The sequence below is a fragment of the Musca domestica genome, unplaced genomic scaffold, assembly GCF_030504385.1.
Source record: "Musca domestica strain aabys unplaced genomic scaffold, Musca_domestica.polishedcontigs.V.1.1 12, whole genome shotgun sequence".
In the NCBI taxonomy this organism is placed as follows: Eukaryota; Metazoa; Arthropoda; class Insecta; order Diptera; family Muscidae; genus Musca; species Musca domestica.
In genome coordinates this window covers 8,251,323-8,264,080 of record NW_026712155.1, presented here as the reverse complement: position 1 = coordinate 8,264,080, position 12,758 = coordinate 8,251,323, and the positions used below count along the sequence as shown (strand labels likewise).

The 12,758-nt window shown below is 37.7% G+C and overlaps 1 protein-coding gene and 1 long non-coding RNA gene across 2 annotated transcripts in view; one reads left to right on the top strand and one right to left on the bottom strand.

Annotated features, from left to right (window-relative positions):
* The window catches only part of LOC131800637 (uncharacterized), a 207,739-nt gene that overhangs the window by 40,282 nt on the left and 154,699 nt on the right, over window positions 1-12,758 (bottom strand). The window lies entirely within an intron of this gene.
* On the top strand, window positions 10,409-11,237 carry LOC101891833 (enhancer of split malpha protein). The gene has a single exon (XM_011296079.3). It carries the CDS (start codon window positions 10,493-10,495, stop codon window positions 11,045-11,047), a length of 555 nt encoding a protein of 184 aa, XP_011294381.1. The 5' UTR covers window positions 10,409-10,492; the 3' UTR covers window positions 11,048-11,237.

The following is a 12,758-nucleotide window of genomic DNA, read 5'->3' as shown; positions in this document are numbered from 1 at the left end:
GACCTATAAATGGCTTTCAGAGGGTCCTTTGAATAGAGAAGACCTTAAGAAGATATTCCGAAGGAGGTATTCTGTAGAAGTCCTACTCTAGGTCTACCAAGGATCCCATTCTGATATGTTATTTCTTTCATATATATGTGATCTTCCAAAGGTCTTCTGTCTGTGGAAAATCTATCTTAGATCTGTTACGTATAAAAGTTCTTCCAGAGGTCAACTATTCGAAGAATAACTTTTTATACCCTTCTGTCCACGAGAGTTCTTTAAAAGGTCATCTCTCTTGTCAAGCCCTTTGATAGGCCTTCTATCTTCAGATGACCTCTTAAATGTCGTTATTACCCCGAATAAAACTCACTTATTTCCCCAATAACCCATTATTAAACAATTTGTTTTATAAAAATTGCTATAACACCACCCCCCGCCGCTCCCACACTTCACCCCTACAATTAACGTATTTGCTTGTAAAGCGTGTACCGCTCACATAGCCAATGGCCAGTTGTGAGTCCAACAGATATATTCGCCACTCCGCACTGCTAAAATCCCAAGCTGCCAAAGGTATTTCGGTGTGACGTTACGCGACTCGTGTTGCTGATTCCATTTTTCTCCCCTTCTCCACATGAAATAGCCATTTATGGCTAATATTCAATGGCCAGCGGAATAGAAGAATTCGGTTGGCTGGCTAGCTGTCCGTCTATTTTGGCTTCGAGTGGTGGTGGCATGTGTTGCGGTGTTTTGCTATTATTAGTTGGGCAAAAACAAAAAAAAAAACAAAACACTCCTCGTGCATATGAGAATACAACAAGAGGATTGGCAGCAACAACAACACCACAACACACGCTCTTATAATCAAAGCCATAAACCGGATTCTTGTTGGAATAAAGCCAAGCTAAGCCAAGTCAGGCCAAAACAAATGGCCAAACATGGCGAAAAAAAAAATCACAGAAATATATTATTGGCACGTGCTGTTGTCGTTGAGTTGAAGAGCTCGACTGGAAATTTTATTATGGCTGCAACGACAACAACAATAACAACAACATCCATAATGAATGGTATTTTGAATATCATAAAGCTATTGATCGAAGACGACTCTAGGGGTTGATTGGATCGATGAATGGCTAATTCACATCGAGCCATTGCGGATAAGACCATTATTCATGTTTTATTTTGTCATTGAATTATTTATTGGCGAGGGGGGTATCAATACAAAACCCCCTCCCGTTACACAGATAACCGCTCAATTTAATTGAATGCAAACATTCGCCAATCAAATAGTCAACCATTCATCCGTCAAATAATAATGAAAAATGATCAGGTGTAGATTTCTTTTTATTTTTAGTCTGGGTGACAAAGACAACGGGAGATAAACGGCGATTCAATTGACGGTTTGGCACGAAGTATTAAACTTTTAAAGAAATTTAGAAAAAAAAATACAAAAAGAGTAAATATAAATCTCAATTATATCTTATTTTCTATAGTAGGGCTTGAATGGTCTCTCTTATACTCAACGTTTTGTTTCTTCGAACAACCAGAATGTTTTAAAAGACCTCCTGGCCAATATTCGTACATTTTTTAATGGACCTCCAGGTTCAAAATAGTAGATTTGTAAGGTTCCTGGATTTATTAAACGATCATTGTAGATTTATTAAACGAACTCCAAGATCGTAATGGAGAATTGTTTAAAGGATCATAATCGCTGATTAAATAAAGGACCTTCGCCCCAAATTTGGCCCTTTAATAAAGGACCTTCTGGCCAACGGTGTATTTATTATGAAATGTCTTGACCCAATAAAGGACATCTTGGCTCATATCCTTGGATGTATGAAATGAACTGCTGATCCATATTCATGCGTATATTAAAGGCCCATATTCGTGGGTTTATTAATGGACAACCTGGCTCATATTCATTTATGTATAAAAGACGTCGTGGATTTCGAAGATTTTTTAGGACCTCTTTACCCATTTCGTGGATATTTTAAAGAAGCCCAAAAAGATGATAGAGTATTTTTTAAAGACTTCTAAGGGCAATTCTATTAACTAGAAATTATTAAAATACCGTAATCGTGAATTTTACGGATCCCCAAAATCATAATCGTGTATTTTAAGGACCTCCAAGGCTAAAATGATGATTTAAAGGACCTTCAGATACATATTCGTGAACATAAGAGCGATTTTAGGAAAATCAAGGGCCAAAATCGTGGATTATAAGGGCCTTTAGATCCATAATCGTGGAAATTGGGTATTTTAAGGATCTCGGATCAAAAATGAGTTAAAGAATTCAAGGACTCGAACAAAAATGTTTTCAAGGACAAACATTTTTGATACAAAGCTTTAATGACCAAAATATTGGATTTAAGAGACCTACAAATTGAAAATTGTAAAAATATTGAAGATTTCATCAAGGTCCAAATTGTGGATGAAAAAGTCTTCCAGATTTGTGACCACGGAAATTATGGATTTTAAGGACATCAGTGACTAAAAATGGTAGATTTAAAGGACATCAAGGTCCAAAGTCGCTGATATAAATGCCTCAAGGATAATAACAACCAATGCATCGTGCATTTAAAGGACCTTAATGATCACAATCGGACATTGTGGACTATATTCATGGATTTGAAAGACATCAAGGACCAAAATATTGTAAGTAGGATTTTAGAGACATCAGGAACCAACATTGTCATTTTAAGTAACGTCAGGGACAAAAATGGTCGATTTAAAGGAGATCAATGACCAAAATTGGTGATACAAATAACTAAAGAATCAAAACGACAAAAAATGTAAATTTAAAGGTCTTTAATGCCCAAAACCGGGGATTCAAAAGACCTAAAGGACCAACATCGTGAATTAAAAGGAATTCAGGGACTTAATGGTGGATTTAGAAGACCTTTAGGACCAAAATCGCGAAATTAAGGACTTCATGGGCCGAGATTTTATATATAAAAGGTCCTTTAAGACTAAAATTGTTGATTTACATGACGTCAAAACCCGAAATCGTAAATTGAAAGGAACTAAAGGATCAAGTCGTGAGTTGAAAGGACCTAAAGAATCAAAATTGTCAAGGGCCAAAATTGTGGAAATAAAGAGTTTCAACAATCATTGATTTAATAGAACTCAGGAACCGAAGTCTCTGAAAAGTTGGCAATGAAAATTATTTGATCGTTTCATATCGGCAATAACTGATCGGCCTACCAATGGCAAGATTAGCAATCTTCTTTTGGCAGTAGGAGACTTCAAACTAGAATTTGCTGGCCGTAGAGGACTGTGATCTCCTATTGAAAAAGAAGATGATAAATGTTCTCCTATAGAAATGTGGCCAAGTGACAACAGAAGGCCTTTAAAGATTTCCCATCGGCAAACCTTGAATGATTTCCTATTAAAATTCAGCAGTAGTACAAGACTTTTAATAGTCTCCTGTTTGGTCATACAACGGATCTCCCTACATTTCTGTTTTTTTTTTATTCCAGGAGAAATATCTCCATATACCAAGAAAGACATCTTGAGACCTTATATTGGATAGGGACGACATCCACATCTGTCTTTCTCAATAAAACATATATTGACCTAAAATCGTTCCTGTCAACAAGACAGACCAAAAAAAATTTCAAATCGTGGATTGGAAGAATTTTCGTGGCAAAAAAACTTAAGCACAATATGTCTGAATATAAAGGACGCAAGGCCAAAATCGTGGTTTCAAAGGACCTCAAGGATGCAAATCGAGGATTTTAAGGGCTTTAAACACCAAACTGGTGGAGCTAAAGCAACTCAAGGAACATAGTCGTGGATTTAGAGGGCCTCAAAGACCAAAATCGTGAATTTACGGGACTTCAAAGACCAAAAGGACCTCAAGGACCAAAATCGTGAATTTACGGGACTTCAAAGACCAAAATTGTGGATATGAAGAATTTTCTTGATAAAAACTCGTGGATCAAAATACCTCATGGACCGAAGGCGTGGATTTTTCAAATATTAGCAACTCAAAGAACATAGTCGTGGACTTAGAGGACCTCAAGGACCAAAATCGTGGGTTTAAAAAACGTCAAGGACCAAAATTTTGGATATGAAGGATCCTCTTGACAAAAAATCCTGTATTAAAAGTACTTCATGGACCGAAAGTGTAGATTTGGAGGACCTCAAATACTAAAATAGTAGATTTAAAGGACCAAGGGCCGACATTGTGGATTCAAACGACCTCAAGTACCAAAATCGAGGATTTAAAGGACCTCAAAGACCAAATTGGTGAATTTAAAGCAATTCAAGTTTAAAGGACCTCAAGCACCAATATCGTGTATATGAAGGATCTTCTTGACAAAGAATCGATTATTTAGGGGACCGCAAGGACAAAAATCGTGGATTTCAAGGTCCAAAATTTTGGATATGAAGGATCTTCTTGACAAAAAAATCGTGGATAAAAATACCCCATAGACCAAAGGCGTGGATTTAGAGGATCTGAAATACTAAAATAGTAGATTAAAAGGACCGCAGGGCCGACATTGTGGATTCAAACGACCTCAAGTACCAAAAAAGGAGGATTGAAAGGTCCCCAAAGACCAAGTTGGTGAATCTAAAGCAATTCAAGGAACAAGTCGTGTGTTTAAAGGACCTCAAGGACCAACATCGTGAATATAAAGGATATTCTTGACAAAGATCATCTATTTAGAGGACCTCAAGGACCAAAATCTTCTATTTTAATGACTTCTTGACAAAGATCATCTATTTAGAGGACCTCAAGGACACACATCGAGGACTTAAAGGACCTCAAATACCAAACTGGTGGAACATAGTTGTTCGTTTAGAAGACGTCATTTCAAGGATTTCCAGGTTCAAAATTTTTGGATATGAAGGATCTTCTTTGACAAAGAATCAAGGGGTTTAGAGGACCAAAATCGACTATTTAAAGGACTTTAAGGACCAACATCGTGGATATGAATTATCATCTTGGCAAAAAATCGAGGATTTAGAGGACCTCAAGGACCAAAATCGTAGATTTAAAGGACTTCAAGGACCAAAATTGTGGATATAAGGGATCTTCTTGCCAAAAAATGGTGGAATTAAAATACCTCATGGATCAAATTCTTGGATTGTAGGACCTCAAATACCAAAATTGTGGATACAAAGGTGTGGACGTCAGGTTCCCACAGAAGTCGATTAAGGTCTTGGCATACCTCAAAACATCTTCTCCAAAACCTCAAATACAAAAATCGTGGATTTAATGGTGTGATTATCAGGTTCCCACAGAAATCGATTAAGGTCTTGGCATACCTCAAAACATCTTCTCCAAAAACCATTTATTTGCTATTCCCAGGCTATTAAGAAAACTCTTTTTGTCTTAGTCCAACAAACATTTTTTTCCCAGGCTTTTCGTTGGCCCCCTACACACACTGCTCATATTCAAATCACCCACCCAGAAAACGAAACAAACAACACTAAATGTTCTCCATTTAACACAGACACCAAATTACAACAAAATGCCAAACAAATAACAACAATTAAAAATAGTCACTCAATTAACACAAGATCTTAAAACAACAACATAAACAACAAAAACTAAAACAATAACATCAGCATCAATCTTGCAACAAGTGCAGCCAGCCAGTCATTGCCTTCGACAAGGGCTGTTGTTTGTGAGAAAGCCTGGGAAAGACCCCACCCCAGGAGTCATTACACTCCAGCCCTTCAGCTTCTTCGTCACATGGCCAACAAATGTAATAACAACAACACTGGCGACAACAAAACACCAACACCAAGTTGTTGCACTTGTCATTAAGTGCGACAATTTACGGCTAATGTACTCTCCTCCACCTCCTCCAAAGTTGTCTCTCCCTAGGATGATGTTATTCCATGTTGTAGCAGCATTACAAAATACCCCCTGCCATTAAAACAAAATTACAACAAATTTCCCTGCCTCAGTCCAGTAATAATAATAAAGAGGTATTAATTGATGGTAGGCCAGGACGGACAGACAGCCAACCAACCATCCATCCAAGTCATGATGATGCCGTTGTTGTTCTTATAGCTCTCTTCTCACTGCCGCCTGAATTACTGCCATCACCCAGCACCAAAAGCATGCTGACTTGTTGCCAAACTCCTGTTGCTCCTTAAAACCCAAAAGGCCTCTTCCTCCCTCGCCATCTCTTTCTGCGTTTCTGCCTCACTTCGTTCTGTCCAATTTGAATGTGATAAAATTAAATGCTATCTGTCAGTCAGTCTGTCCTCATTGTCCTACATTTGCTAACAAAACAATCTCCTCTCCTGCATTAATATCCAGTAGCTGAGGAGTTTTAACAGCAACAGGATAATAACAATGCAGGAAGGACATCATATAATTTTCGAGTGTTTCGAATGCGTGGGAATGTTGAGAAAACTCTGTTTCCCACGGAAACATAGCAGCAAAAAGCCATATCCTCTCAAGGGATCTCAAATTAATATTTAACAACACAAAATGTTGTTGTTGTTGTTTTTATTGCAACGAGGATAGTCACAACATTACGTTGTGAAATACGAAAACACGAAAAAACACCATCTCTTCCGTAATCCTTAAAGTTACGAAAACAACGCACAGCAACCACAAGGGACAGGACAGACACTCAGCCATCCAGTCAGCCATCCAACACAACCAGACATTGAACCGAACACTAAGTATTAACAACAATCTCCCCTCAGTTTTTTTGTGGGTTTAACTTGCAACTTCAAAATCATGAGAAAATTTCTTTGCCAACACCTGCCGATTTTTTTCGAGATGTGGGCTATTCTCTCCCCCCTTCTCTCCTCTCTCTCGACAACGCATCACGCATTTGCTTTGCCTTGTCAAGTAAAAGTAAACATTTAATTTCATTTAGTTAAGGGGGAAGGATACAGTCAGACAACATCATGAGTGAAATGAAAAAAAGGACAGCCTTAAAAACATTTATCAATAACCACTTGAGAAGGGGATCGGAGCACAGTGTGCCGATTCCAGAGAAAAAGTGATAAACTAATTTGGTATATATAGGAGGCCAGACAAAGGAGACCTTCAAAGAAATTTTATTACCTATAAGCGAACGTTAAAGGTCCAATCGGGAAGGGGAATCCGAGGAATAAATTTGTAGATTTAAATGACCCGAAGGACCAAAAGAATTCTCATGACAAAAATTTCAAGCACAAAATATCTGGGTTTAAAGACGCAAGGGCCAAAATCTAACAATCAAAGGACGACTATCGAAGATTTAAAGGACCTCAAACACCAAAATGGTGGATCTAAAGCAACTCAAGGTACATAGTCTTGTGTATAGCGGACCTTAAGGACCAAAATTGTGGATATGAAAGATTTTTTGACAATAAATGGTGGATATAAATAACTCATGGACCGAAAACGTGCAATTTGCAGGACCTTAAATACAAAATCGTGAACTCAAAGGACCACAAGGATCAAAAAAGTGGATTTCGAGGATTTTCATGGTAAAAATGTCAAACACAAAATATGTGGATTTATAGGACACAAGGGCCAAAGGTGAAGATTCACAGGACTTCCAGGGCTAAAATAGAGGATTTAAAGGACCTTAAAGATCAAAATGATGGGCTTAAGGCAACTCAAGGAACACAGTCGTGGGTTTAGATGATCTCAAGGACCAAAATCGGGGATTGAAAAGACATTAAGGATAAAAATCGAGGATTTAAAGGACCCAAAAAAACCGAAATGGCGGATTTAAAGCAGCTCAAGGAACATATTCGTGGGTTTAGACGACCTTAAGGGAAAAATGGCGGTTTTTAAAGGACCGGATGTAAAGCAATTCAAGGACTAATAGATTTAAAGGGCTTCAACGATCAATTTGAATGAACTTAAGAACCACAATTTCGGATATAAAGGACCTCAAGAACCAAAATCGTAGATTTAGAGGACATCAAATACCAAAGTTGTAGATTAAAAGGACCATAAAGACCAAAAGTGTGCCTTCAAAGGACATCAAGGATAACAGTTGGAGATTTTAAGGATCTCATCGAACAAAATCGTGGATTTCGATGACCTAAACGACTAGAATCGTGAACTTAAAGGACTTTAAGGAACAATTTCCGATTTAAAGGACCTCAAGGACACGCTATTGGACGCGCTTTATTAGAAGACCTCAAGTACCATAACCGTGGAGGACTTCCAGCTCAAAAATAGTAAAGTAAAAGGACTTGACGACAGACGTTTAGCAATCAGCAATAAAAGATCTTTAACAGTCTCCTAGTGGCAATAGAAGACCTCTAATAGTGCCCTGTTGGAAATTGAGGATTTTAAAATGTCTCCTATTACTTATTAATACCTTTAACTACTCCTGTTCCAAATAGGTCTCCAATCGTCATCTGTTGTTTAGTGGTCTTTCATTTTCCATTGAAGACTTTTTTAGTCTCCTCCAATGGAAATAAATAGGAGACCTCCGGTAACTCTTCTAGAGAGAAAATAAAAAACCCTCTGAAGTACTTTCACAGACAAATTACAGGTATACCATGGACAGGCGATACTATAGAATAAGGACCTCCTATAGAACAAGGGCTAATATGGAAAATATATCTCCTGAAGGTTTTCTCAAGAAAAAAAGAACATCCTGCAGGTCTTTTATACCCACCTGGGGGTGTCCTATGAAAAAAGTGACGTGGTGAAGTACAGCTATGGAAAATAGTTCTCCTGAAGCTCCCATATGGACAGAAACCCTCTTGAAAATACTCTCTAAGAAAAGGAAATCCTGAAAGTCTTGTATGCTCAAAATAATTCCTAAAAGTGTTTTAGTATTCCTGTAGGCCTCCTCAAGGCACAAGACCCATTTCAGGCCTTCGCATGGCTCATTGAAAGTCTCCGTTGAATCTTCTAGGCCTTTTTCAAGTGAAAACCCGACCAATGGAAGACGATCAATGTAAAGAAAGACATTTGAAAGAATTCTATAGACGAATATCTTCCCAAAGAACTTCTGAAGAAAGAAAGATAGAAAGAAAGAAAAAGCTTTTGAATATTCTATGGGTGAAAGGCCTTCTGAAGGTCTCCTACAACAAAAAGGACCGACAAAAGAGCATCTATGAGTTTTTTGTCCATAAAAGACCCCATATTTTTTTAAGACTGAAGAAGATCTCTTAACTTCCTTGAAATGATATATGGCGATATATAAAGAGAAGATCTTCCATATGCCAGCTGTCGAAAGTTTTCCTTTACTGACAGTAGACCTTCAGAAAGGTCTTCTAATAACAGGAGAACCCCTGAAGTATCTTGGTAGACCTCCTAAATATCTAAATATATTCTATAATATCACCTTACTAACTTCTATGGACAGACGATATCCTAAAATTCTTCTTCAAGAAGGTCTTGTGCAGATAAAAATAGATCGTGTGAAGCGAAAAGCCTTCCTCCAGGACTTCTGCGGATACAAGAATTCCTGTAGCTAGAAAACCTTCTGAAGTACTTTTTTGAAAATACTTCATTCCAGGGCTCCAATTTGCTCGATTTTACTCACGGGTTGGAGTACTCGAAGAAACCTCAGAATAATAACCATTTCGGACAGCACCGGCCCACATTTTGTATTATTTTTTCAGATATTAGATCTGGTATAAAAATTAAATATATAGGTCTTATATGCAAGATACGGCCCTCCATAAAGTCGGAATTCCGACTGAAGCTTTCGAACTTCGTCAATATAATTTTTTTTATCAATCTTTTTTTCCAAATTCAGAACACTGTTCCGAATCACCCCTCGATATGAACATGAAAAAACATGCACGATATTTTGAAACATTTTCCCACACTTTTCGATGTGTTCTCGAGGAGCAGCCAGCCTTTAGCCAGCCAAGCAAGGGTTCATAAAAATGTACAGCAACTACATAAAAAACAACAGAAGCAACAAAAACGAATATCAAGATCCCTGTTTTGTGAATGAATGAATTTTAAAATTCACCACCACCAACAACAACAACAACAAATCGGTCGAGAATGAATCAACGCTCAACGCAGCTCGACTCGAAGTCCCTTCCTTAACCACAAAACGAACACAGAACATAAAGACGGACCTGCCCATTTGAAGTTCTCTCGCGCTCTCCATAACCAATCTTGGGGGTTATTTTTACTCTTTGGTTGGTTGTTTGTTTCTCAGCTAAGGCTCTCTCAGTGTTGCACTGCCTGGGCCAAAGGAAGTTTTATGTTGTGTGTCTTTTTCGTTTGGGGGTGAGGCCAGCCACACTTGTGCCCTGGGTTGTGAGTGTTCAATTGTTGTTGTTCTTGTGTGCATTTCTGGTTCTCTGGCTGTTTATTTCCCTGTTGTAATTTGAGAACGATGATGGGCATGAGCATGGCTGGCTGCTTGGTTGGTTGGCTGTACTTCTCTCTCCCTTTTGACTGTGCTGAGTGTGCCAGTGCATGTTCATGTTCGGTTTTTGTGCCCCATGGAAAGGAAATGCACAACGCCTCGCGAGCTATAAAAGCCGCTGCATTTCCATTTCAACTTCATTCACAATTCGTGTTCAACACAAGAAACATCAAAACTCATTCATTTAAACAATGTGCCAACAACAGCAACAAGAAAAATTCGTAGCACTTTGCAACAACGACAAACAAAAAATGAAGTCTTCCTACAGTATCAAGAAGGTCTTGAAGACGTTCTTCAAGAAGCAAAGTAAGCAACAGCAACATCATCAGCAGCATCAACAACACTACCATCATCATCAACAACAACAAATTTGCCAGTGTGATATCTGTTCCAGCAATTATACCAATTCCACCTCCTCAGCCGATTCTTTTGAGAATTTGGACAACTATCGCAACTTGCAGGCCGAACAGCAGCAATACTTCACCGAATTGGAGGATAATGCCGCCAATGAAAAACTGGCCGTTATGTGTGAGGAGGACGCCGATGACGATGATGATTTGGATATCTATGTTCCGGTACGTTTTGCCCGCACCGAGGCCGGTACCTTTTTCTGGACCACAAATTTGCAACCGGTTACCAGCACCATCATGCCATCTGTTGATGAGGATTTGGTACAACCTGCCTACTGCTACAGCAATTATCAGTATCCATTGATGCAGTTCCAGGATCGTTGGGCCCAGGCTTAAGTCTCCCCCTCGGGAGGTCTACTTAAACTCACGGAAAAGCTTTATTTTTTTACCTCATTGTGATAATCAGCGGCAGGCGAAAACAGCACAAAAACAAAAAATGGTTCAAGTTTTAATTACTTTTACAATAGATTTACAATGTCTTCCTTTAGTCTTAAGTCCAGAGATAATGATATTAAAAAAAAGAAAGAAAGAAGAAGAAAAACAATAATATTTCTAATATGTTAAGAAATCTTTGTGATATAAAACAACAACAAATATTGAGAAGCTTTAAAAAATATATTATTACTAATTGAAAAAAAAAATATTTTTTTTTCTTTGGGAGATCTTTATGGGTTTTTTTTTTCAAAAAAAAAAAAAAAAAGAAATCAAAGGTCGTATCGAGAAATAGAAGATCTAACATCTATGTAAGCCCCAGAGAAGGTATACCATTAAAGATGACTTTTTAAACGCCGTGTGGAGCAACTGATCTTTGGAAGATCTCTTATACAAACAAAGGTCGGTCTACCGCAGACCAAAAGAAAGGATTTTATGGGTCCATGGAACCATAAAAAGTCGCCTGAATATAGATCTACTTTTAATCTTCTATTACTCAAATAAGGTCCTGTCTGGAAACAAGGACGAATATGAAGTCCGAAATATATATCCTCTGGGCTCCTAAAATTGAAAAAAAAAACAACTTGAATGAGGTCATATATGTAAATAATATCAGTACAATGCTTTATACAAATTACGAAATTTTTATAAATTTTCTATCGACACATTGTAATTCTTCTATAGAAGACCTACTGCGGGTGAAGTACTTAAAGGAGATCTATGAGTCGTTTGATATCTATAGAACACCAAAAAGAAATCTCCCATCCACAGAGGATGTAAAGATGGGTTTCTATCCTTTAAAATAACATTTCCCAGGACTTTTATGGATCGAAGAAGAAAATAGGTCTCCTATAGACTGAAGGACAAAAGCCAGCTTTCTTCTTAAAGGTCTTCGATGGATATACCTTCATATGTCTTCAATAGATAATGAAAGGGCCATAGACCAGGGCCAGGCAAAAGAACGCATGCGTGCCTTAAATACTCATAATCAGGAACATTGAATACCAAAACGTATCAAAAACACTTACGACTTACAAGTTCGACTCTCTGCCCGGACCTGAAATAGGCAAAAGACTTCTATGGCAATCTTTAAAAAAACTGTTTAAAAAGTATTGGTCGGTTTGGTGACAGGTATATACCCTCAGCACTCTACTATTTATGTATGCATATCTTTTTTTTGGGAAATCTCATTAAGACATTCTGAAGAAAAGCAACAAAATGCCTGAAATCTATTGAAAACCTAAACATCTACGCGTTTGACGAATATGGGTGGATAGATATGAACTTTGATAGATAGGTATTCAAAAAATTTCAGGATTCTTGTTGGTCTTCTATGGAAAGAAGACCCTGTAAAGACCTTCGAGTCATTTGAGAACTTTTAATATATCTGAGCTACGTTTTAAAGGCTTATTGAAGCAAATACCTGTGGAAGGATTTCAGTAGAAGATGTACAATAAAATACCGCCATGAGGTCATATATCCCGAAAAACGTTTTTAAATTGTATCTACATATGAAAAATCTTTAACAAATCTTCAATCTACAAACATTTTCAAGGATATCAAAAATACACGAAGCAAGAAACAGGATCTGTATCTATAGAAGGAGAAGATCTAT

Excerpts from the sequence above, each read along its gene's own strand:
- LOC101891833 (XM_011296079.3), top strand. The coding sequence starts at position 10,493 with ATGTGCCAACAACAGCAACAAGAAAAATTCGTAGCACTTTGCAACAAC.